The 24628-nt window shown below is 35.6% G+C and overlaps 3 protein-coding genes across 3 annotated transcripts; all 3 read left to right on the top strand.

The window, feature by feature from the left end:
- Positions 1–50: 50 nt before the first annotated feature.
- MONOS_10329 (putative guanylate kinase) lies at positions 51–9391 on the top strand (the record flags this gene model as incomplete). Its single annotated transcript, XM_067862771.1, has 1 exon — positions 51–9391. One exon carries the CDS (start codon positions 51–53, stop codon positions 9249–9251), a length of 9201 nt encoding a protein of 3066 aa, XP_067721444.1. The 3' UTR covers positions 9252–9391.
- A 96-nt stretch (positions 9392–9487) lies between these two features.
- MONOS_10328 (putative Dual specificity phosphatase, catalytic domain) lies at positions 9488–14100 on the top strand. Its single transcript, XM_067862770.1, has 3 exons — positions 9488–9697; positions 9749–12619; positions 12827–14100. Exons 1-3 carry the CDS (start codon positions 9599–9601, stop codon positions 13859–13861), a joined length of 4005 nt encoding a protein of 1334 aa, XP_067721443.1. The 5' UTR covers positions 9488–9598; the 3' UTR covers positions 13862–14100.
- Positions 14101–14209: 109 nt separating this feature from the next.
- Positions 14210–19392, top strand: MONOS_10327 (putative serine/threonine protein kinase). The gene is made up of 3 exons (XM_067862769.1): positions 14210–14610; positions 14692–15245; positions 15463–19392. Exons 1-3 carry the CDS (start codon positions 14303–14305, stop codon positions 18705–18707), a joined length of 4107 nt encoding a protein of 1368 aa, XP_067721442.1. The 5' UTR covers positions 14210–14302; the 3' UTR covers positions 18708–19392.
- The last annotated feature ends 5236 nt before the right edge of the window (positions 19393–24628 follow it).

The raw sequence follows: 24628 nt of genomic DNA, 5'->3' as shown, positions 1-24628 counted from the left end.
CATCATTTGCTTATTATAATAGTATTTATTATTTATAAAAAGAACAAACAATGATCCTGCAAGAAAAACTCGATCATGACAACTTTTATGATGAAGATGATGAAGTCAGATTTTCTCATGACTCAATTCCTCAACAAAGTGAAACAGAAGAAAATTTTGATACAGAGCATTTTTCTACTGTTTTTTCACGAAATAGTCCAACTATAATTGAAGGAGTGATAGGAAGAAATGCTTTGAATTCTGTTGAAATTTCTGACCGACAAGATGTTTATGAAAGCAAAGATGCAGATGAAAATGCAATTCGTTATCATTCTTTAAAGGATACTGATATTTTTCAACTTACAGATACCGCGTTGAGCGCATACAACGGTTTGCCATTATTGTCTATGAATTATGTACTTATAAATGAGCACAAATCAGTAAACACACCACATTTAGATGCAGAACAAGAAGAAGTCCATGAATCAACAATCTTCCAAAGTAATGATTATTTGAATGATGAAAAAGATATTGCACAAAACGCTTCAAAGATTGGCGATGAAGGTAGTGTTTATGAAGATAATTCTCAAAGCGCGAAAGAGGAGAAAAGAACCTTTAAATCTCCAATTGAAGGGATTGAAAATGACATAGCTTATGATGATGTTCTTCTTTCTCCATCGCTTCCATCAACTATTAACGAAGAAGTTAGAGCTTCAAGCAAGAACAGTCAGATGGTGGGAAAATTGGAAAAAGAAAAAAATCATGAAATTCACAAATCAGAAAACAGAAGCAATAAAGGAAAAGATGAATATTGTGAAGAAAACGAGAACAATGATAATTATAAGAGAGATTATTTGCAAAACAATGAGGGTACAACGACTAAAACTATTGAAGACAGTACAAAAAGGGAAACATTTGAACATGAACTCAAACAAAACAACGAAAAGAAGCGATTAAGTCAACATCGTCACAGTCACAGCCTTCATGAACAATCAGACGATTCTTCTCATTCGCCAAATGCCGCCCAGCAATCTGAACGCTACAACCCTCGCTTTCATGAAGGCAGAAAGAAAAAGCACACTTCTAATTCATCTCCTTCTTTTTCTCCTTCATCTGATTCTTTGAGATCAAGATCAAGATCTTCTTCTTCTTCTGCTGCTTCTTCTTCCTCTTCACCATCATCTTCTGAAAGCAAAAGAAGCACAAAAAAATCGCAAAGGCGTCCATCTCACAAGCATTCGAGCGCTTCAACAGATAATTCTATTGCAACAGGAAACCAATCAAATAAGACTCATTTCAATAATGCTTCTCTTCCTCTTCCTCCACCGCCTCCACCTCCACCATCAACTTCTTCATCTTCCTCTTCTTCTTCTTCAACTATCTCTTCCACTTCAACAGCTTCATTTCCATCTCATCCTCCTCCAATTTCGCCTTTTTTCTCGTCTCTGCCTTATTCGTCAACGTCATCTGCTTCTTTGCCTTCTCCTTTTGGCTATCCAAGCACGCCTTCCTATTCGTATCAGCACATTCAGAATCAACCACAACACTTCAACAGCACTTCACAGCCATTTCAATATCCTCAACTTTCAATACAAGCAAATCCTTCTTATCAAAACGGGTATTATTTGCCTTCTTCTGCAATGATTCCTCCTCCTTCTTCTTATTCTTCATCTTATCCTTCATCTTATCCTTCTCCTTCTTCTTCTGCAACTTCTGCTTATGCTCCATCTACTTCCACTTTGCCTCTTCAGTATTCCCCTTCATTTGCACAGACAAACACACAAACCGCTCCATTCCAACCTGCTTTGCCATATTCTACTCTTCCACAAGGCTCTTCCATCACTCTCAATGATGCTGTTTCTGGAGGCAGCTATCCACATCCCACAGCGTCTCTTCACTCAAACTCGGATCGAATGCCATTTCAGCCTCATTTACCTGCTTCTCACTCTGTTCGCTCTTCTTATCCTTCCCCTCATTTCACCAGACACACCCACGAAGATACGAAATCTCCTGTTTTCAGTGAGAAATCTTCGGTTTTGTCATCTTCATTGTCATCTTCATCTTCATCGACGTTATCTTCATCGTCTTCTTTGTCTCCTTCTTTTTCATCTGCTGATTCCAAAAGTGCTCTTTTTGAACTTGAGTCAACAATTCAGTCGTTGAAATCGTCTCTTTTGAGCTCTTCTCGTCCTCCACACATTTCATCAAAGGCAAAAAAACTTAGCAATTCTTTGAATTCTTCTTCTCTTTCTGGCAACGAGACTCAGCTTGAAAGAACCAACAAATCACTTTTGTTGTCTTTGGATGCATCAAACACAAAAGCGATGGAGGATTCATCGACTTTGCTATCTGATAATTCTGTTTCTTCTGAATCTATCTTGTCTTCTGCCTCTTTATCATCATCTTTATCTTCAACATCCTCCTCCTCCTCCTCCTCATCTTCTTCTATTTCATCTCATTTATCCCCACCCCAATCTCCTCCTTCAATCACTCCAACAAAAAGAAGATTCACAAAAATTACATCAAAAGACGAAAAACCAGACAAATTTGACAGTTTTATTGAAAGTTCAACGCCCTTCAAGCAAAAAGCATATTTCTTTGACGAAATGAATGACACACACAAAACTGGAGAAGCAACCGATTTGTCATTCACTTCTCATCTTTTAAGCACTTCTGAGTTGTCTTCTCATTTGTCTTTATCTTCTTCCTCTCCTTCTTCTTCCTTCTCTTCCTCTTCATTGCTAAGTTCTTCTTCTTCTTCTTCTTTATTGGCAGATACTAAACAATCTTCTCTTCTGTCTTCTTTTGCATCACAGCTATCTGAATACAGTTCTTTGAATGATTCTTCTCTCTTTTTGTCTTTGAGCACATTGAATAAACTGATATCACAGATCGAAGGGAAGAAGGAGAATGAGACAAGAAAGAAGAACGAGAAAGGAGGAAAAGGAGGAAAAGGAGGAAAAGGAGAAAAGAAGAAGAAAAAGAAGAAGAAAATGGTGAAGAAAGAGAAAGAGAAAGACATCGATTTGAAAGAAACAGAATTAGATGAAATTCAGTCTGAAAAGAAAAAGAAAAAGAAGAAAAAGAAAGCAAGAAAGCAAAAACAACAGCAAGATGAAGGAAACTTATCAATCTCTGAGGATTTCAAGAAAGAAGAGACAAATAAGGATGATAATATCTCATCTGCACCTTCTGAAGGTGAAAAGGCGATAAAAACACCCGAAATAGAGAAGAATGATGTTAACCAGCCAAAAACTTCTTCTTCTTCTCTTTTACCTTCAATTTCCATTGAACAAAGCTCAATCTCTCAAAATACTCATCCAACAACTTCATCTGAAGTACCTTCTGTTCTATCACCTCCACTTCATTCAATGTCTTCTCTTGCACCTTCTTCATCAACATCTTCCACATCTTCTTCCTTTTCCACCTCTTCTTCTTCTTCTCCTTCTCCTTCTTCTCCTTCTTCATTAATACCTTATCCTATTCAGAGTCATCCTGATACAAACACACAGCAAATAACACAAAATGCACTGAGAAAGTCATCGCTTCAGAGTTTGCTGGAGAAAATTGCAGAAATTGAAGCAGGAAAAGAGAAAGAGAAAGAGAAGGAGAAAGAAAGAGAGAAAGAAAAAGAAAAGAATTTGACAAAAAAGAAACAAAAATTAGCAGAAAATGAGAAAAATATTGAATCAAATAGAAATTCAAAGACATATTTGGGAATTATGAAGCTTCTTCGACAGTCGCAACAATCAGACAGAAAAGCGAAGAAAACAAAAAAAGCAGAAAATGATGAGAAGAAATTGAAAAAAGGGAAAGAAGAGTTTGTTTCTCCTGATTCAGAAGGAAGGATGAAGCCATCAACATTAACAGCCTCTTTAAGTGGAGCAGAAATGAACAAACTCAAAATGAGCGAAAAAGAAAGAAGCGAAAGAGAAAATGAAGAGAAAAATGATAGAAAAGGATATTTATCGCAATCGCCAAGCAAATCTACTTATTCTCAGCCACAATCTCAAAAGAGACACAAATCTGTCTCTTTCTCACCAGATCCATTGCATTTGGCAGAAAGAAAAGGAAAGATGGATTTAAAACTTTCTTCTGCTTCTCCTTCAAAAAAGCATTCTGCTTCTTCAAAATCAGTTTCACCGAGCAAAAAGAATAAAATTCAAAAAGAGAGTAAAAATAAGAAGTCATCAAAAAGTCCATCAAAAAGGAAAAATAGCAAAAATATTTCACAAAATAGCATTTCTAATTCTCCAAATAGAATGAACGATCAATCTGCAAGTCCATTTAGATTGAAAGAGCAACAAGTGAAGAAGAAGCAGAAGAAAACGACAAAGAAGGCTGACGAATGCGAAAACAGCACAACAAAGGAAAAGAAAAAGGCTACAAAAAGAAATAAAAATGATACAAAATCAACAGAAAATTCATCTCTTTCTCCTTCTTTCCATCTTCAAAGAGGAAGAAAAACAAAGCAAACTTCTTCATCTTCTCATTTTGGCTCGTCTTCTAGTTCTCGAAGTGCTTCTTCTTCCTCAACTTCTTCTGCTTCATCATCCTCATCCTCATCCTCATCTTCTTCTTCCTCATCTTCTTCCTCATCTTCTTACTCTCTATCATCGTCTGCTTCAAGATCTCCCGCTCGTTCACTTCGCCATCGCAGCTCTTCTCCACAAACACCCTCTGCTTTTTCGAAGATTCTGATTTCTCATTCATTTCCTGTGGTTGTTGAGCATTCGCAGCCTTCTTCGTTTCCATTGGATTCCTCTTCCTCTTCATCAACTTCATCAACTTCATCATCATCATCTTCTTCTTCTTTGTATTTTGGAGTATCTCCATCATATTCTCTTGATTCAGAACAACTTCCAGTCGAAGAGATGAGACAAAATAAGAGAGAAAGAGAAGAAGAAAGAGAAAAAGATGAAAATGGAAATGAAAGCAAACATTTGAAAGAGAAAGAAGGTTCTTCTCTTGTCTTGTTTGGACAGCCTGTTAAAAGTGATACTCTTCCTTTGCCTTTGCTTTCAGCTGCTCGATCAGAAAAAGCAGAAAGGGAGAAAAACAAACAAAGTCCAAAGAAGAAGAAGAAAGAAGAAAATGAAGACAAAATTAAAGAAGAAGAAGATGATGATGACAATGAAGAAGAAGAAGAGGATGAAGACATCAAGCTGTTCCATACGAAAGGAAGAGAAGTGAAGAGTATTTTGAAGAAAATGCACAAAGAAGAAGAAGAAAGGCTGCTGAAAGCAGAAAGAGAAGCGCTGAAAGGAAACAGCGGGGCAGCAGCAGATACGCTCTTTGACAAATATATGACTGAATTTGTAAATGAAGAGAGGAGGAAAGAAGAAGAAAGAGAAAGAAACAGAAGAAGAGAAGAGGAAGATGAAGATTTGTTGCTGAATGGAGATGAATATTTGCAGGAAACAGGGCTTCAATTTGAAGTTGATTGGAGAAAGAAAGAAAGAGAAGAAGAGGCGAAAAGAAAGAAAGCAGAGAGAAAGAAGAAAAATGAACTGAAGAGGAAAAGAGAAGAAAGAAGAAAGAGAAGAAAGAAGAAAGAGAAGGCAAAAACGCGATCAGAACAATCAGTTCAAACAGAAAAAGAGAAAATTGAGCAGAAAACGGAAGAGACACAAACAGGAGAGTCAACGAATGACGATGAATATGATGATATTTCCACGCCTTCATTTGTGGGGGATATGGAATATGATGATGCTGATGATGATATTAAAGAAAAGAAAGATGAAGAAACACAAAAGGAAGAAGAAACTGTGCATAAACAAGAAGCTCCAGCAAATCCTCTTCTTGTTTCTCAGCCTGCTCTGCCTCAAACACCTTCAACAATGACATCATCAACCACTTCCTTGTCTTCTTCTTCTTCCTCCTCCTCTTCTAATTCTTCGTCTGATCCTCAACATCGCCGACTGATTGTGCGTATGAATTATCTGCCTTCTTTAGATCAACTTAGAAAGATGTCACTTGAAGAGCTGAAATCCAAAGACTTCAGAGATAAACCGCTGTTTGGTCCGAATTTTACGATTGAAGAGGAAAAAGAAGAGGAAAAAGGAAAAGAAGGAGAAGGAAAGGGAAAAGATGGATACAGTAAGGTGATGGAGAAACTGAACAAAGAATTTGATGAAAACTCAAAGGAGAAAGAGAAAGAGAAAGAGAAAAATAAAGAGAAAAGCAGAAATGGCTCGAAAACAGTTAAAGTCGAAGTTCCGAATTCTTCTTCTTCTTCTTCATATTCTTCTCGGTTATCTCCTTTGAACGATGCTCAGCTATTGAATGTGCTTTCTGGAGGAGGGAATATTTTTGACAGAAACGAGCTGTCAAATTTAGGAAGAATGAAATATTCAACTCGTTCTGCCAAATCTTCTCCTCTTCCATCATCGTCATCATCATCATCTTCTTCTTCCACTTCCTCTTCTTCCACTTCTTTTACTATTTCTCCATCTGATGCATTGAAAATTCTTCCTTTTGTCACAATTTCTCCGTCTCCTTATAACATTCCGAAGAAAAGATGGTCTCCTTATTCATCATCATCATCATCATCTTCTTCTTCTTCTTCTACTACTACTACTCTTACGCCATCTGCTTCTTCTCCTCCTTCTCCCACTCTTCTCACGCCTCGTTCTGAAACTCCTACAAATTCAACCTCTTCTTCTTCTTTTTCTCTTCCTTCTTCATCGCATGCCTCTTCATTGCCTCCTCTTCCTCCTCCTTCCTCATCCAATTCATTGCCTATTTGGTCATCTTCTTCATCATCTTCTTCGTCTTCTTCATATTCTTTCCCTTCTTCCACTTCCACTTCCTCTTCATCTTCATCTCCTCTATTTCTTTCTTCTTCCCTTTCCGCTGAGCTGACCAGGCGTATTTCTGCTGACCCCATTCTCTCGTCTCTTCTGGAGAGAGAGACACAACTCAGAGAGAAAGTGACGCTGAGAGCGAAAGAAGCAAGCAGAATGGACGAAGTGTTGAATGCGATGCGAAATGACTTGAATTCGGCGCTGAAGAATTCGCAGTTTCCTGTTGCGAGTATAAGCGAGATAAGACGGCTGGACCAGGAGAAGATGAAAGGAGAGGAGGAACTGAAGAGATTGGTGGAGGAAAGAGCTGGGAAGAAAGAGAAAGAGAAAGAGAAAGAGGAGGCAGATGCAAAAGATGGAAAAGAAGAGGAAAACGAAGCGAATTATGAAGAATACGTAGATGATTTTGAGACATTTGACGATGAAAAATCCAACACAATGAAAACCACTCGAAGTTCAGCAGATAAATCGATGAAAGGAACAAAATCAGAAGTTGGTTCAGTCTTTCCAACTGGAACTTATTCTTATTCTTCTTCTTCATCTGCCTCTGCTTCTGCTTCTTCTTCTGTCAATCCTTCTTCTTCCTCTGCTGCAAATTCCTCTGTGTTTCTCTCTCTTTCTGAAGAGCGTGCGATTGAGAGGACTGTGCTGGCAAAGCGAAGGGAGATGGCGATCGCGTTGCTTGCGGCGGCAGAGCAACGAGAAATGGAAGAAAGAGAATGGAAGGAGATTGAGAAGGAAAGAGAAGAAGTCGACAGATTGGTTCTGGTTGCGCTGGGAGGAGAGGAACTGGCGAGGAAGATGGATGTGATGTTGGGGAAAGCAAGGAAAGAGGATGAAATGAAGAGGAAAGAAGAGAGAGAGAAAGAATGGAGCAAGCAAAGAGAGATTGAAAAGGCGTTTTTGGATGATGTTCAAAAGTCACATTCAAACAGACTGCTTCATTCAGGTGAAACAACATCTGTTCCTCATCTTACAAATATTTCTGGTTCTTCTTCTCCTCCTCCTCATTCCCCTCATTCATCTTCACGTGCTGAACAGCAAAAGGCACAAACACTCAACACAACCAGATCTTCATTGCCAAGTGTGGGAGAAGGATATGAAAATGATGCATTTGATAGCTTTAGAGACAGTCAGGATGAAGATAAAGCATCAGAAACGATGAAAGCAAATGGAGGAAAACAAAATGGAGGAAAGAGGAAAGAAGAAGAAGAAGGCGATGGAGTAGACAGCGAATGGCAAGACAACGAAAACGAACAAGAAGGCAGTTTTGTGGACGAGTCGATGTTGAAGTCAACAATCCAATCGAAAAGAGAACTTCCACGCAACGAAAGCTATTCAGATGATCAATGGGACACATTTGAGGATGAAGACAAAGAGGAGAAGGAGAAAGAGAAAGAGAAGAGTGCGACAAACAGAATTGATGAGTACAGCGGAGAATGGGATGATGAAGAAGGAGAAGACGAGGATAATCACGAAAGTCAAAGTAATGGCAAGCAAGTTGGTTCCAAAGCATCTGAAGCGCAATCAAATAGAACTTCCAATTCTGAAGAGAAGAGCAAAGGAGAAAGCTCATATGAAGAAACATCGCCTAGATATGAAGATGATGAATTTGAGGATGAAGATTTCAATGACAATTACAAAAATGATGAAAGAAATGAAGAAGCAACCAACAAATCTGATAAATCCGGAAACAAAAATGCGAAAAAAGCAGAAGTTAAAACTGTATCTCAGTCTGCTTTGATTGGAAGCAATGTGAAGTTCGATATGGATTGGGATGAAGAAGATGAGGAAGAAGAAGAAGGAGGAGGAGAAGTGAGAAATGAAAACATGCAAAAACAAAATGAAGATGAAGAAAGAGATTATGAGATAGAAAGAAGTAATGACAGAGAGAATTGGAAAGGTCAGCAAACTTCTGCAAAAAAGGGAAATAATTTGGAAGCTCATCAAACAGAACGAAAAAGTGACGAAGACGAAGGAGGAGAGGGCGAAGAAGAAGAAGAAGAGGAAGAAGAAGAGGAGGAGGAAGAAGAAGACAGCTTCGATGATTTTTTGAAGAATATTCGCAAAAGTCAAACGAAAGAATCTCAATTCGCTGGTCGCACAGAAGATTTCTATGAAGACGAAGGAGAAGCCCCGTTCCAAACACGCACAAGCGCCAGAGGCTCGCCTTTCCCAGGAGCACTTTCTTCTTCTCAACAAGGCTCCATTTCTCGTTCTATTGCACAGCCACAGTTAAATTCACAGCCCCGTTCACGTTCCGGTTCACTGTCGCACTCACGTTCACCGTCTCCGTTCCGCACAAACTCGCCTTCTCCTTTTGGAGCTTTTACTTCTGCCAATCGCAATAAAATGGCAAACAGACAGCCAATTAGAGCGGTTCCTGCTGCAAGACCTGCTTATGGAATATCGGGGAACGTGAAATTTGGGTTTGATGAGGAGGACGATTACAACGATGAGGATTAAAACAAATACTAATTTTGATTTTTGTTTATGTACATTTTTTAAAATTTTGTGCAAGTTTTATTTTTGATAATTGTTTAAGAATTAAGAATTTTTCCATTTCAACATTCTTCAATAAAAGAGTAAATTTGAAACTGCACTCATAATGAATTTATAAGCAAAACATTTTGTTAATGATAGATTTGCAAATATCGCATGTTTTTTCAAAAATTAATATTTTATTTCCTTAAAACCCTTTATATAAAATTTTGTTTTTTCAATAGAAAATTTATTTATTTTTTCTGTCAGTTTTCCGAAAATTTTAAGACAGAAATATTTTTTAATACTGCAGCTCATTTATAGATACAAAAATGTTCTCTTTTGATGAAAATAATCCTGAGTTACCTGTTGTGAATAGGTTGACCGAGAACATCATGATTGGAATGATTGAAGCAGCGCAAAGCGAAGAGGTTTGAAATTTTATTTTATTTTTTAATTTTTATATGATCTTTGAATATAAGTTTCTGACCTCAAACAGGATAACTCATGTGGTGAATTGTGTTGGAAGCGAGTATTCGAATCGCTTCACTTCTATTGGCATTCAATATTTAACATATTACCTTGTTGACAAAGATTCCGCCTTATTTTTTGATCAAGATGGACATAACGTTAACAGCCTTTATGAATTTATTGAAGAAGCAAGCGAAGAAGGAGGTTCAGTTTTGATTCATTCCGTTCAAGGGCGCTCTCGCTGTCTATTCGTTGCAGCAGCCTATTTGATGAGAAAATTTCATTGGCCCGCTCAATTTGCAATTGAGGTTGTATCATTTACACGTCGTGCCAGAATGAGAACTTCTTTTGAAAGACAACTCTTTGCTCATGAGTCTTTGATTAGTCCAACAACGTTGACTCCTCAATTATATGAAGAAGAGCTTGTTCTTCGTAATACTCATTTCAATCGTGCTTTACAAGTTCTTCCAACTCCGCCAATTCCAAAAACTCCTGTTCGGGTTTCTCTTATAACTCCAACTTCATATGCCAATTCTTCAAGCCCACAGGAAAAGAGGAAGCTTAAAACGCCAGCGTCCAAAGCCAAAAGTGGAACCGCGTTGAGTCGGAGTATTCTGCACCGAGGAGAAGGCAACTCGAGATTCAGATCTCTTCCTTGCCTCACGTTTCTGAGGCAAAACATGGGACGTTCTTCGACTTCTGCATCAAACCTGATGTCAGCCGGAATTTCGTCTTTTTCATTTTCTCCCTTTTCTGGCAGCTCATACAACTATAACTGCCTCTCTCCCACCGGAGTCTCTCTTTCTATGGGCTCTTCTTCTTCCTCTTCTTCTCAGTCGATGACTTCTCCTTTTGCGCCTGCAAACACCCCATTTCAGAATCCCCTTTCGTCTTTTGCTTCGCTTTCCTCGTCTTTCTCTCCATCTGCTTTTGGCTCATTCAACACAACTGGCTCTGGCAGTCTTTCGCCTTCTTCTTCGACTTCTCCATCTTCCTCTTCCTCTTCTTCTTCCTCGCCTTATGGTTCATATTTTGATCTTGAGCCACCAATGAAGCCACCTTCTTTGTCTTTCCCTTCTTTGAGACTGCTTCTCTCTGCCTGCATTTCATTCCAGCCTTCTAATGGCTCATCTCCTTCTAATTCTTCTAATTCTTCTTCGTCGTCTTCTTCTGCTTCTTTATTATCTGTTCGACCAATATCATCATCATCTTCTTCCTCTTCCTCCTCTTCCTCTTCCTTTTCATCCAACACATTTGTCCCAGTGATTTCTCTTCCAGTTGTTGAATGGCTGTTGCTTTTGTATCAACACACGCTTCGCAATCAGCAAATGATGATATCTCCATCGAAGAGGAGGAAGAGGAAAGAGAGCGAAGAGACGAAGAAGAAGATGATGAAGAAGAAAGAAGATGCTCTTTTTGAGTCATTTTTTAAGGGAGATGGAGTGACAAGTGTGGCTGATTGGAGGAGAGAGAGAGAGAGAGAGAAGGAGAAGGAGAAGGAAAGAGAAAGAGAAAAAGAAAAGGAAAGAGAGAAGAGAGAAGGAAATCGAGATAGTTCAGAAGAAAGAAGAGAGAGGAAGAGAAGGAGAGATGAAATAAGAAGGAAGAAGGCGCTGCTGATGGTGAAGAAGAAGCAAAGAAACCAAATTTTGCAGAATTATCAAGTTTTGAGGATGATTCTGAAGATCAAAAACGACATTTCCAGTTCTTGTTCAAATATTTCATCATCATCATCATTTTCTTCTTCTCCTCTTCTTTCATCAAATTCTTCTTCTTCTTCTTCCCCTTCAACTTCTCCTTCGCTTGGCCAACCAACTTTGTCTTCCTCTTCTTCTTTCTCTTCTCTTTCTTCTCTCTCCACTTATTCTTCTCTTCACCTCCTCCATTCACTTGCAGCTGATATTGCTGATCTGATGAAGAACGAAATTGCTAAGCATTCATCACAATATTCACCTTCTTCTCCTCCAAAAACATCTTCTATGGCAAATTCATTAACATCTTCTTCCTCTTCTTCCTCTTCTTCCTCTTCTTCCTCTTCTTCCTCTTCTTCCTCTTCTTCCTCATCAACCGACTCTTCATCCACAAAACCATCCATTCTGAATGCTTCTCTTCCTGTCTCTTCTCTCTTCCCAGACAATGAATTAGACTTCCACTTCAGCGAAGACGAGCAAGAAGAAGACGAACTGATGCTGTTGAATGAAGAAGATGTTGATTTAGACAGCGAAAGTGATGAAAGCGAAGGAACAAACGAGGAAAATGGGAAAGATGGAAGAGATGGAAGAGGAGAGAAAGGAAACGTACAAAACAGACAAGACAATAAAAAGGCATTTTCGAGATCGAATTCAACTTCTTCTTCGTCTTCGCAGTATTCTCTGCCTTCTTCTTCGATTAATACTTCTCCTCCTCCTTCTTCATCATCTTCCTCTACCTCCTCTTCATCCTCATCTTCTTCTGTGACTTCTTCAACATCTTCAACAACATCATCATCCTCATCTCTACTGGCAATTCCAAAATCTCTTCAAAGGCCCTCTTCTCATACATCTTCTTCCTCTTCCTCTTCCTCCTTCTCTTCCTCCTCTTCTTCTACTTCTTCTTCTTCCTCTTCTCTTAACAGCGCCACCCGCAAATCCCGTCCAATCATCAAACCTGCCTCTTCTCCTCCTCCCATTTCTCGCTCTTCCAATCAGCAAACATCTCCTTCTTTAGCTTCTTCTCCTACTCTTTCTCCTCCTCTCTCTTCTATTTCTGCTCCTTCTTTCTCTTCTTTTCCTTCTTCTTCTTCTCCCTCTTCCTCCTCCTCCTCCTCATCTTCTTCTTCCACTTTTCCTGCCTCTTTCCTTTCGATGGCTCAAAATGCACAGGCATTGCAGCTACCAGCTGTTGTTTCATCTGAACAACAACAACAACAAACTTCTTCTTCTTCTTCCTCTCCTTCTTCTTCCTCTCCTTCTTCTTCCTCTCCTTCTTCTTCTTCCTCCTCTTCTTCTTCCTCCTCTTCTTCTTCCTCTTCTTCTTCTTCCTCCTCTCCTTCTTCTTCTTCCTCTTCTTCTTCTTCCTCTTCTTCCATTCCAGTCATACCAAAATCAAAGACTAAGCCACCTGCTTTGGGAAAGATGCTGATAAGACGTTCATCTGCTCCTTGTTTAGTTCTTCGTTCGTCAAACTCCTCTTCCTCTTCCTCTTCTTCCTCTTCTTCTTTCTCAATAAATGCTGCTTTCTCTTCTCCTTCTTCTTCCTCTTCTTCCTCTTCTCAGCAGTCTTCTCAAAGAATTCAACAGCCAACTGCTAAATTAGCTTCTTCTTCTCAATCATCTAACACTCAAGTTACTTCTTCTTCTTCTTCTTCTGTTCCTCCTTTGCAATCTTCTCCTCCTCCAACTTTATCTTCTTCTTCTTCTTCTTCTCAATCATCTGGATTATCTCCTCATCCAAAAGCGAAGGTTTCTTCTCGTCCTTCTTCTTCTTCTTCCTCTTCTTCTTCCTCCTTCTCTTCTTCTTCTTCTTCCTCTTCATCTTCTTCCAATTCAACAACAACAACGACACCTTCTTCTTCTTCTTCTTCTCCCTCCTCCTCCTCTTCCTCCTCCTCTTCTTCTTCTCATCCTCATCGTCTCCTCAGACATGCTAATTCATTCACAGTCCCTCATCATTCTCTTCCTTCTGCTCTTTCCTCTCAAAATCTTATTATTCCTTCTCCTTCTGTCCCTCGCATCTCCATCAACAAGCTAAACACTCAATCATTGTCTTCTTCTTCTTCCTCCTCCTCTTCCTCCTCCTCTTCTCTTTCTCGCAGCAAAGCAACAGAAAAGCCAATGAAACAATCTCCTCGTGGCCTTCTTCGTCCTTCTTCTCCAAAACCAAAGCGGCTGATTGTCAAACAACAAACACAAAATTCTTCTATTTCTTCTTCTTCTTCCTCTTCTTCCTCTTCTCATTCTTTCGGTTTATCTTCTTCTTATAGCAATCCATTAGCGAAACAAGCTCTTCGTTCTCCAAATATCTCTTCTTCCTCTTCTTCCTCTTCCTCTTCTGTTTCTGCTTCCTCTTCTCCTCAGAGAACAAGACCTTCCAGTCATACAAGTTCATCTTCTGCCCCAACATCTCCAATTAAGTCCCCAAAATAACTTTACAAAATTTAATTTAAAAAAATAATATTTTTTTATTCATTTTTCCTTTTAATTCTGAGTAAATTATGAATCATACATGTGCTTTGCGTCTTTTATTAATTTTTATTTATATTTATTTTTTATTTTATTAAAAATTTCAAGGGATGTAACGTTTTGTTTGTCTTTCTTTTTAATGATATCATATCGATTTTTAATGTTTTCCAAATTCATTCTTTTTAATACACATTTACAATTTCACTATACAGCACTTAATACAGACATGGAATGTAATGCGCAATTGTAATTAGTGGTGATGACTTTATCGGAATTTTGTGTTCGATTTGTTTGTTCAACAATCCCATAATCAAAACAGCAATTTCCCTGTTTCTATCTTTTGCAATTTTTCCATTCATTCAGCAACTGGCGCTTTGATTATAGACTTTTCATTTTAATTGTTTTATGTCTGAGACCTTTCGCTCGATAGCGAATCGTTTTGAGCTTTCTAACGATCGCATTCTTGGAAAGGGAAGTTTTGGATGGGTTGTAAAAGCAAAGGATGTTGAAACAGGGATTGATGTCGCAGTGAAACTGGAGAAAAAGAAATCTTCAATTCGAATGCTCGAATATGAAGCTCGAATTTTGTCACATATGAAAGATGGAGTTGGATTTCCGAAATTGTATTATTTTGGTGAACAAGGAAAGTATAACGCACTTGTCATGGATCTTTTGAAAGAAAATTTAGAGCATTTATTCCAGAGACATCAAAGGTTTTGAAATATTTTTTTTTCAATGCATATGCATTTTGGCTTTTAACATTTTTCTCCTGACATCGTTTTGCCATTTTGAAGACGCTTACCAATAAGGACTGTTTGCTTAATAGGAATACAATTGCTTCAAAGATTGCAGTTTTTTCACAGGAGAAACTTTATTCATCGAGATATTAAGCCTGAAAATTATCTTCTTGGAACTGAAAAGGAGGAAAATACAATATTCATGATTGATTTTGGATTATCAAAACGATTTGTTGATCCACGTACGGGAGTTCACATTGGATTTCGTACAGGAAAGGATTTAACGGGAACTCCACGATATGCTCCAATTAGTGCACATCTGGGAATCGAAATGAGCAGAAAAGATGATTTAGAATCATTATTTTATTTATTAGTTTATCTTGGAAGGGGCATACTACCTTGGCAGGGAGTTAAAACGCGAACTGCTGAAGAAAAGTACAAAATCATTGGAAATATGAAGCTAAACACATCTGTTGAAGAGCTTTGTAAGGATTTGCCTGTTTCATTCTGTTCTGGGATGAATTATGTGAAAGGGCTGGGTTTTACTTCCAATCCTGATTACACCTATTTAATGAGGCTTCTGGCAAACTCAGTTGGAAAGGAGGCATTGGGTATGCTTTGAATTGCATTGAATGATCATTTTTTTAATTTGACTTTGTTTTATCACTTATTTTTTGTACTATTTTCAATCTTTAATTTTTTGTTTGATCTTTTCTTTGAAAAGATCGTTATTTGTTCATTACTCACAACTTCGGTTCATTTTTGATTTTTTCATTTTCATTTTTTTTTTAAAACTCATCATTTCTTATATCATACCAATCAATATAGATAATCTTGACTCAATTGAAGATATTCCTCTCTTCAGTTCCGAACAAAACACAAAAGTTCCTCCTTGTTTATTGCCTTTCAATGCATCTTCATCATCATTCTCATCTTTTGCTTCATCATCTTCTTCATCCTCTTCCTCTTCCTCTTCCTCCTCCTCATCTTCCTCCTCTTCTTCCTCTTCTGAGATAACACTGAATGCTTTAGAAACGCCTCGTTCCCACCTTCGCCAAAGCAGCCATCTGAAGCTGTCATTGAACAAGCAATCGACGTCAAATGCAAATGTTTCTGGATTGTCAGAAGGGAAAGAGCAAGAGAGAGGAAGAATGCTCAGCAGAAGGCAGAGGGAGATGCAGGAGATTGTGCAGAGCAGCAGAAGCCGGTCGAGAAGAAGAAGAAGAGAAAGAAGAGAAAACGAAAGGAACAAGAGGAACATTAAGAGCTATGACTGCAGAAGGAGGAAAGGCAGAAGAGAGAATAGGAAATATAACAGGAAAGGTGAGGAAGAAGAGGAAGAGGAAGATGAAGATGGTATTGAAGAAATCATCAACTTCGATGCTGATGAAGTTGAATTCGATGATTTCTTTGAGGAAGAAGAAGAGAAAGAGAGGAGAAAGAAAGAAAATGGCTCAAAAGGCGAAGGAGCTTCATTGAAGGAAAAGAGAGGCAAAAGGAAGACAAACCAAAAAAATCAAAAGAACAACAAGAAGAAAACAGAGCGAAGATATTTGAGTGAAGATTCTTCTTCAGCCAACAGCAATTTCTACAACGAATGCAACGAAGAGAAAGGCGGAAGCGACAACAGCAAGAGGAGCAAAAACAGAGACTCCGATGAATATGCAGATGAATATGAGGAAGACTCATTCATCGATGGAGAGGACTCTTCATTGAACTGCTTCGGAGGAGATGTCTGCTCGTTGTGTGATGCAGACGAATTGAGAAGACTTTCTCTGAATGATCAAGTCTCAAAATCAATGCAGCCGTTTTTTGGTTCACCTGGTTTGAAAAACGCTTCAGGATTTGCTTTTCCTGCTTCTTCTTCTTATTCTCCCTCTTCTTCTTCGTTTGCTCCTTCTTCTCCAACTTCATCCAATATGTTTCCTTCTTCTTCTTCTTCTTTCTCGCCTCGCGTTTCATTTTTGCCTTCATCTTCGACTTCTCCTTCTTCAGCATTTAATAATCCAATCTATCAACCAAATTACGTTTTGTCTTCTTCTCTTCCTCATTCTTCTCTGCTTCTTTCCTCTTCTCATCAAGACACAACATCTTCTTTATGCAACACTTATGCTTCAAATCATTCACACAAACGCACAATTTCTATTGCTCCTCTCTTATCAACTTCATCTTCACCTTCTTCTTCCTCATCCTCCTCCTCTTCTTCTTCTTCTGATAATCAACTTAGTTCTTTTTCTTCATCCTCCTCCTCTTCATCTCACATTTCACCTTCAACGCATCAGAATATTTCATCATCATCATCATCATCTTCTTCTTCTTCTTCTTCTTCTTCTTCTTCTTCTTCTTTTGCAAACAATAATCATTCACTGGCAAATCATCACAACAGATTCCCTTCTTCTGCTTCTCTTCCTCCCCTTGCTTATTCTTCTTCTGCTTCTCCTGAGCAAAACCAAGATTATGCTTTTAATTATGTGTCATCATCATCATCATCTTCTTCTTCTTCGTTAGAAGTAAATGAAGCGTATTCTAATTTTGCGCCTTCTTCTTCATCTTCCACACATAAACAGTCTTCTTCATTCAATGAGCGAGCACTTCAACCACTCACTGCATTGACTGCTCTTTCTAATGCTTCTTCCATTTCCTCTTCTTCTCCATCTTTTTCTTCTTCTTCCTCCTCCTCTTCATCATCTTCTTCCAATTTCAATTCTTCTTTAAACCAAAAGCAAAAGCATAATTCACCTCGAGCTTCCACTTTCGCTGACAAAACATCTTCTTCTCATCAACACTCAAAGACATCAACTGACTTCACTGTGTTTAATCTTCCTTCCCATTCATCATCATCATCATCAAATTCTTCTTCGTCTTCGTCTTCGTCTTCATCTTCGAATTCTCCTTATTCACAAACTATTCCTCTTTCTGCTACCCCAATTTTGTCTGCTTCTTCTGGCTTTGTTGCTCTTCCTTCTCCTTTTTTGTCTCCATCTTCTGCTTCTTCTTCACCTTCTTCAAACAATAACATTCAGAACACATCTGCGACTGCTTCTCGAAGAGGCAGTTATGTCGCATCTTCACGTTCACTTTCATTTTCTTTCCCTTCTTCCTCGTCATTTCAGTTCTCTCCTCCTCTTTCTCCTTCATCGTCATCTTCATCATCATCTTTTTCTTCTTCTGACACATTTGAAGAGCCAACACTTTCATCCAACCTGCAAAACACCACACGAAAAATATCTGTTCCTTCTCTCCCGCTTTCTTCTCTTCCTTCTGTCAACGTTTCTTCTTCTTCTTCTTCTCTTCGCTCTCCTTCTCTTTCTTTGCAAAAGACTCCGTTATCTCCTTCTTTTGCTTCATCATCATCTTCTTCCACTTCTTCTTCTTCTTCTTCTTCTTCTTCTTCTTCCTTCTCCTCATCGTCTTCATTGTTTACTTCTCCTTCGCCGTTGACTTATTCTGTTTCTGCTTCTTCTGTTTCACCCATCTTTTCGAATGTGTTTGCCTCTCCTCCTTCTTCTCCAATGAGCAGCAGGCGTTCTTCTGTTTCATCTTCTTCTTCGTCACTTTATTTCTCTCGTGACACAAACCAGCAATCGTCTTCCACTTCTGCTTCCTCTTCCTCTTCTTCCTCCTCTTTTTCTTCTTCCTCCTCTTTCTCCTCATCTTCCAATATTTCTTCTGCTCAATCAACAGCCAGACATAATTTGCCTTCAACTTTTCTTTTCACTCCACCAACATCTCCTCAAAACACTTCAAGAGCTATTCCTTCTCCACGAAACACTTCATTTAACCAATCATTATCATCATCTTCTTCTTCTTCCTCATCATCATCTTCATCTCTTTCACCTTTTTCGTCTTCTCACTCATCTTCAGCCACATCTGCCTCTTCTGCTTCTTCAACCCAATTCCCATTTCTTTCGGGAAGAGAAGGAGAAAAGCGAAATACGAGTGCGTCACATAGGAAATCACAATCTTTGGCTTTGGTCACTTCTCCTTCCTCTTTCACATCTGCTTCTTTCAGGTCATCATTAAAACACTCTTATGCATTGCCTTCGCCTCTGACTCAGAGTCTGGATGAATAAAAGTGTTTCATTTCATTTATATGTTAATACATTTATCAAGGTGCATTAACTGTTCTTGTTGTTTTATGAATTTGTTTGTTGAATGATAATTTTCTTGCTTAATCTGTTTAACAATTATTCGATTATTTTTTTATTTCACTTATCTTTATTTAGGGATAAAAATGTTCAAATATTTGTTCTTTCATTTCAGTTGATCTTCTGATCCAAGCTTTTATCTGGCTTTAAATAAAGATCTTTTGTTAAAATGAGTGTGCTTTATAACCTATATTATTTATTTCCTGTTTCTTGATCTTTAAATATTCAATCTGACAATTCTTTATGAAAAGTCAAAAAAATAAACAATAAGGTCTTTTTTTTTAATTTTTTCAATTCAGTCGTGTTTTTTCTATTAAAATTCTCAATATTTAGTTGAAAGCCATTTACTATTGATTTTCCCTTTCATTTTCTTCTTTCAAAGAAATGTTGATTAACCAAAGAATTTTTCTAATTTTTTTTCAAAATATGGGACGAAACTTTTTGGTTTCTGAATTTTGTTCCATTTTTCTCTAACAAATGTTTATCTCAATTCTGGAATTTTTCTATATTTTTTTGACATGGGAATGTCAGAATTACAATTATTCGACATGAGAAAAAGTTTTAGAACTAATCGTTGTCTTTTTTCATAAATGAAAAAATTTCGCCCCAATATTTATTAATATTTGTTCTTAAAAAAAAAAAAAAAAAAAAAAAAAACCACAACTTTTGAATAAATAACATTGTGATCTATTCATTTTTTTAAATTATTAATTGAAATGGGACAAAATATTTCACTTCAGGCATTTTCAATGAAAAATTATGCATTATCGATTAACTTTTTAATATCAATAAACACAACAATTGTGGGTCCATTTTTTTTGCATTTGTGAAATGTTGGAATACTTCATGCTTTAATTTCAATAATGCATGTTTACGGATATGAAAATGAAATCTATTTCAAAATTTGATTAAGTTATATAATGTTATGAACGAAGCAATTTTTTTGTGCATTGTGCAAAAACAGCTTGAAAGTTCTAATTTTCCACCATGTGAATAATCATTGATGTAGTTTTTTTTTGTTCAAATCGTTTCTTGTGTTTCAATGGTCAATGGATTATTTATTTCATCAAATCTTCAGACAAATATTAAAACAGCTTGCGTTTTGTTTTCACCGACCAGTATCTTCTTTCTGATTCAAATTACAATTTTTTTTCTCAGAATTTCATTTTCTCAAACAATTTATATAACTTAATTTTTTACAAATGGAACAAAAATAACAATCCAATATTATTAAAAAAGTGGAAAAAGCAATTTTGATCTCATCAACAAATACATAGCCAAATCAATTAAAAGAATCTCAACAATCATCTTCATTTTCAGAGAATTCATTATTTGCCTGTTCACCTATCAATTTTTAACTTTCAAAACATCATCTTAATTTCCATCATCTTCATCGTCAATTAAAACGAGTTTCAGTCACAAAGATGAAGAAGAAAATATTTCCTATGCAAATTCAAACACTGTTCCAAAGTGACCGTTCAAAGAACAATTAAATACAAATTCAGCAGAACATCATAAAAAAGATGTTTCAGATCCTTCATCTCCAACTCAAACTGAACGATCACCTTAACAAGACTGTTATTCTTTAACAAATGACTGTTTTTTTGAAGCATTGAACTATGTGTCAAATGAACTGCAAAAAATACAGGACAATTGTGTTCCTATGATAAAATTGAAAAGAAATAGCATCATGAAAGATGAAGTGTATCAATCAAATGCAACAAAAGAAGATATTCACAACAATATCATTATGGTGTCAAATTTCAATCGTTCAGAATATGAAAACATAGAGTCATCCAAAAACGAGAGCAAAAGTGACGAAAGCGAAACTGTATCAAATGAAGAATATTTAAATGGTTTCTGCATGAATAAAAATGATTCAGAAAATGATTAACATGAAATGATCGGTTTTGTTGCAAAAAGTTTTAAATAATATATGAAAACTCGTTTATATCATCTTGTATTATTTCTTCTGCTTCATCACCTTCATCATTCTCATCTTCTTTTTCATTTAACTCTTATTCTCCCATTTCTCCATATTTTTTAATTAAAAATTATTAAAAACTTTCAATCAAAATTTCGATAAAATTATCTTTTTTTTTTTTGAATCATTCAAGTTAAACAATTTATTAATGAAAAAAAGAAAGATGATTAATACTGTGTTTTTAATAATGCATAAATAATCATGCAATACAACATTTTTTCAAAATACTATTAAATTTTAGAAACATATTTTTGTTTCTTATATTAACATAAACAATTATAACTTTTAATTTTTATCAAAAAATTTTAACAATGAATCCCAATTATTAAATTTTCGAAGTGTTTAAATTATTTATTTAGAAAAACATAATTAATTAAATAATGAATAAAGAAATCAATAATTGTTTTTAAAAAAACTTGTTAATCGATGGAAGAAAATAACAAAAATAAATTATTTCCAACAGGCTGTGTATAAAATCTAGATATATATTCTTATCAAAAATTTCATATTATTTTAGAAAAATATTAGAAAATTTCGGTTGATAAATATTTCTTCATTAAATCAAGTTGATTTCAAAATATTTATCCATTATAAGAAATAATTTTTAAATTTGTCATGATGCAAATTAAAATTAATACTATTTTTCACTTAATGATTTTAATTATTGTCAATTATTTTTAGTCAAATCCTTTCAATAGGTGAAGAATTTTTTAATTGATTGTTTTAGTTTTTAATTAAAACATGTTGCTAAATAATGAATTGAAGATAATGATTTGATGAATTTTGAACAAATTTTTTTACAAAAATATTATATTATTAACTAATTTTTGAAATAGTTTTGAAATTTTCATTTTTATTTAACAAACTTTAAACAAATAGTTAATTATGTATTGAACTCTTTTTAGGTGTTTTAACAAATGGAAAATTAAGGTTTTAATGAGACAATTGGAAAACTGAATTGCGTAAAGCAAATCTTGAAAAATAATGGAGATGAGTTATTTTTTCATCAATATCCGCAACAACCAGAATTCAAAAGTGGATTGTCAATTTTTTTGATACTAATTGGGTGATTATTTATGAAGTCATAACTTTTTTCGGGGTGCAGAATATTAAGAAAATTCATTGATATTTGTTCAATAATTCTCTTTCAAACGTTTAATTGTTTTCAATCGTTTTAAAAGCTAATAGTTGATATAAAAAAGGCATAGATGCTAATGGTTGGAGTCATCACTTTTCTGTATTCATTGACAAAATTTATAGAAATTATTGTGAAACAGAAATTTTTGTTCAAACAAATATGATTACATAAATAATCACATAATTTGCATTTATATGTTTTTTGCAAACGAAACAATGACTGCCAAAAATCGAGTTGCAATTTGAAAATGATTGGATGCTTCTTCATTCATCAGAATTTTCATCATCTGTCAAGAACAGGAAAAGCCTCAAGAAAGAAATGGTGATAGATCCATGATTGATGAAGAAGGGTGGGATGAATTTATTTTGTGCAAAGATGAAAACACAAAAAAGATACAAACAAATTAGAAAATTTAATTATTTATTTGAATTGTTAAAAAATTTTATAATTATTTTCTCCTCAACTTATTGTTAATCCGTTTTATTTATTTATTTGTTAATTAATTTATTTTTTTGAATTAGAAAAATATTCAAGTTTATCAACACAAAGTGTTCATTCATTCTACACCATTGACGAATCAAATTCTCCTAGCGTAATATTGAATGATCCTCTTTCGCCATCTCTGTTGGATGAGTCTGATTATACAAACCGAAAGGAGCGCAATTTCAATCATCGAAAAAGGAAAGGTTTGAGAAACCTTGGTAATACTTGTAACTTAGTTTAAAATTTGCAATGCTTTTCGACTTGTTTTACATCAATTTCTACATTCACATTTACTGACTCAGACAAAGTCAATAATTGTCTGGCTTCAACACTTTACAAAATTTGTTACAATTTATTTTCAAACTTTCTTGTTTTTGACCTATGGACAAATCAATTCATTGATATGTGGGACGATTATTTTAGTAAAGGAAGCAGACAGCAACAAAATGCAGTCGAAGCATTTATAAAAATTACACATCTCTTCAAAATCAACAAAATTATAAACCTAAATTGCGAAAAACAAATTTTGATTAACTGTTTGGAATGTTCAACATGCCATTCCATCTCATCGAATAAGTAATATTTGTCAAATTACACAATTGGGCATGACAGATCCGTTCTTAATGGCATGTCAAAATTGTTTGGCAAAGAGTTACTGAAGCATCCGAACTAGATTTATTGCCAATCATGTGAGAAGAACAGTCGTGCAAAAAAGTGGAGCTATATTTCTATCTTTCATAACCAATTCGCTTTAGCTCATAAATGCAACGATGGAATTGTATCTATTCCACCAACAAACTTTACAATCAGCACTTTCATTATTTAAAAAAAAGGTGAAAAACAATTTCGTTTTTTGACAAAAATATCATAAACATTGATTTTTCTAAATTATTATGGTGAGGAATAAAAACTCTCTGAAAAGACACAACACTCCTTCAATCGTATTTCTGAATGCTCCTGTTGCAGGATCCACATTATGCCGATCGTGTATAACAATTTAATGTAAATATCCTTCTTTTGCAAATGTTGCATATGCTTTCCAAAAAGCACTCATTTCAGTTGTTCCAGGCAATATGTGCTGTTTTATAATTGGTAACAAAGAGTTCCTTGAACGATCTTTGACGATCCATAACATTTTTTTCCAACTCGCTGAACCTCTCTTCTTTCGATTGCACCAAAGATCCATTGTTGCTTTTTTTTCCTTCCTCTTCAATATTTTCAATAAGATAAGAAACATTCATCAATTTCTACTGTCTTGCCTTCACCTCCAAGTTGGTAAGGCTTGTTTATTAGGTATTGTGTGCAAGCATATCTGCATGTACTGTTCCAAAAACCAACTGAGTGCCTGTGAATATTTTGCAGAAGACTTCCATGTTTCATTGTCATCCCAATACAAAAAAAGAGAATAATCATCAGCACTTTTCCAATTTTGTTATGCATTTTGTAAAACCAACTTCCATGAAACAACCAAAGTTATTCACTGAATATTTTTCATTTTCAATATTTCTTCCTTGTATTCTCTCTAATAGAATTAATTGGAATTCTTTGTCTGCGGCTTATGGGATTTTTCTTTTTAGTTTGTTTCCAAACAACCATTATCGAACTTATTTTTTCAGTTGTGTAATATGTGAAACAGCTTGAAAACTTCATTATCTCATTTTGTTTGATCTCACTTGAAATGAATTGAAAAAATCTCATTCCACATATTTGGTGAAAATTTTATTATTTAATTGGGGAAAAATATTTCACTTCATGCATTTTCATTGAAAAAATATGCACTATTCATTGACTTTTTGAGATCAAAAAACGTAATAAAAATGTATGCATTAATTGACATTCGTGAAATGTCACTTTTCTTTATGTTTTGATAACAATGACGCCTGCTTAAAGATATGAAAATCAAATTTATTTTGAAATCTGAGAAAGCGATCAAAAGTTATGAGTGAAGCAATTTTTTCATGCTTTGTGCATAAAAAGCTTGAAAGTCCATATTTTTCCCCAATTCATTAAAAACTCATTTCAAAACTTCAATTTACCAGAAATATTACGAAACAAAACTTTTCTAAAATATACAGTGTATATGGGAAATTATTTTCGAAATCAAAATTTTCCTATCATAATTATCGGTTTCGAATTCCCTTTGAAAATTGATAAATGAGCGCCGAGAAGTTAAAACTTTTTTATTGTGAAAACTTTTCTATAAAAAATAATCTTTGACATCGTTATTTTTAACAATTTTCG

This window comes from Monocercomonoides exilis (genome assembly GCF_001643675.1).
Source record: "Monocercomonoides exilis strain PA203 chromosome Unknown scaffold47-789622, whole genome shotgun sequence".
Taxonomy (NCBI): domain Eukaryota; phylum Preaxostyla; order Oxymonadida; family Polymastigidae; genus Monocercomonoides; species Monocercomonoides exilis.
Note: the sequence above shows the minus strand (reverse complement) of the source record. Positions and strands in the feature narration are given on the sequence as shown.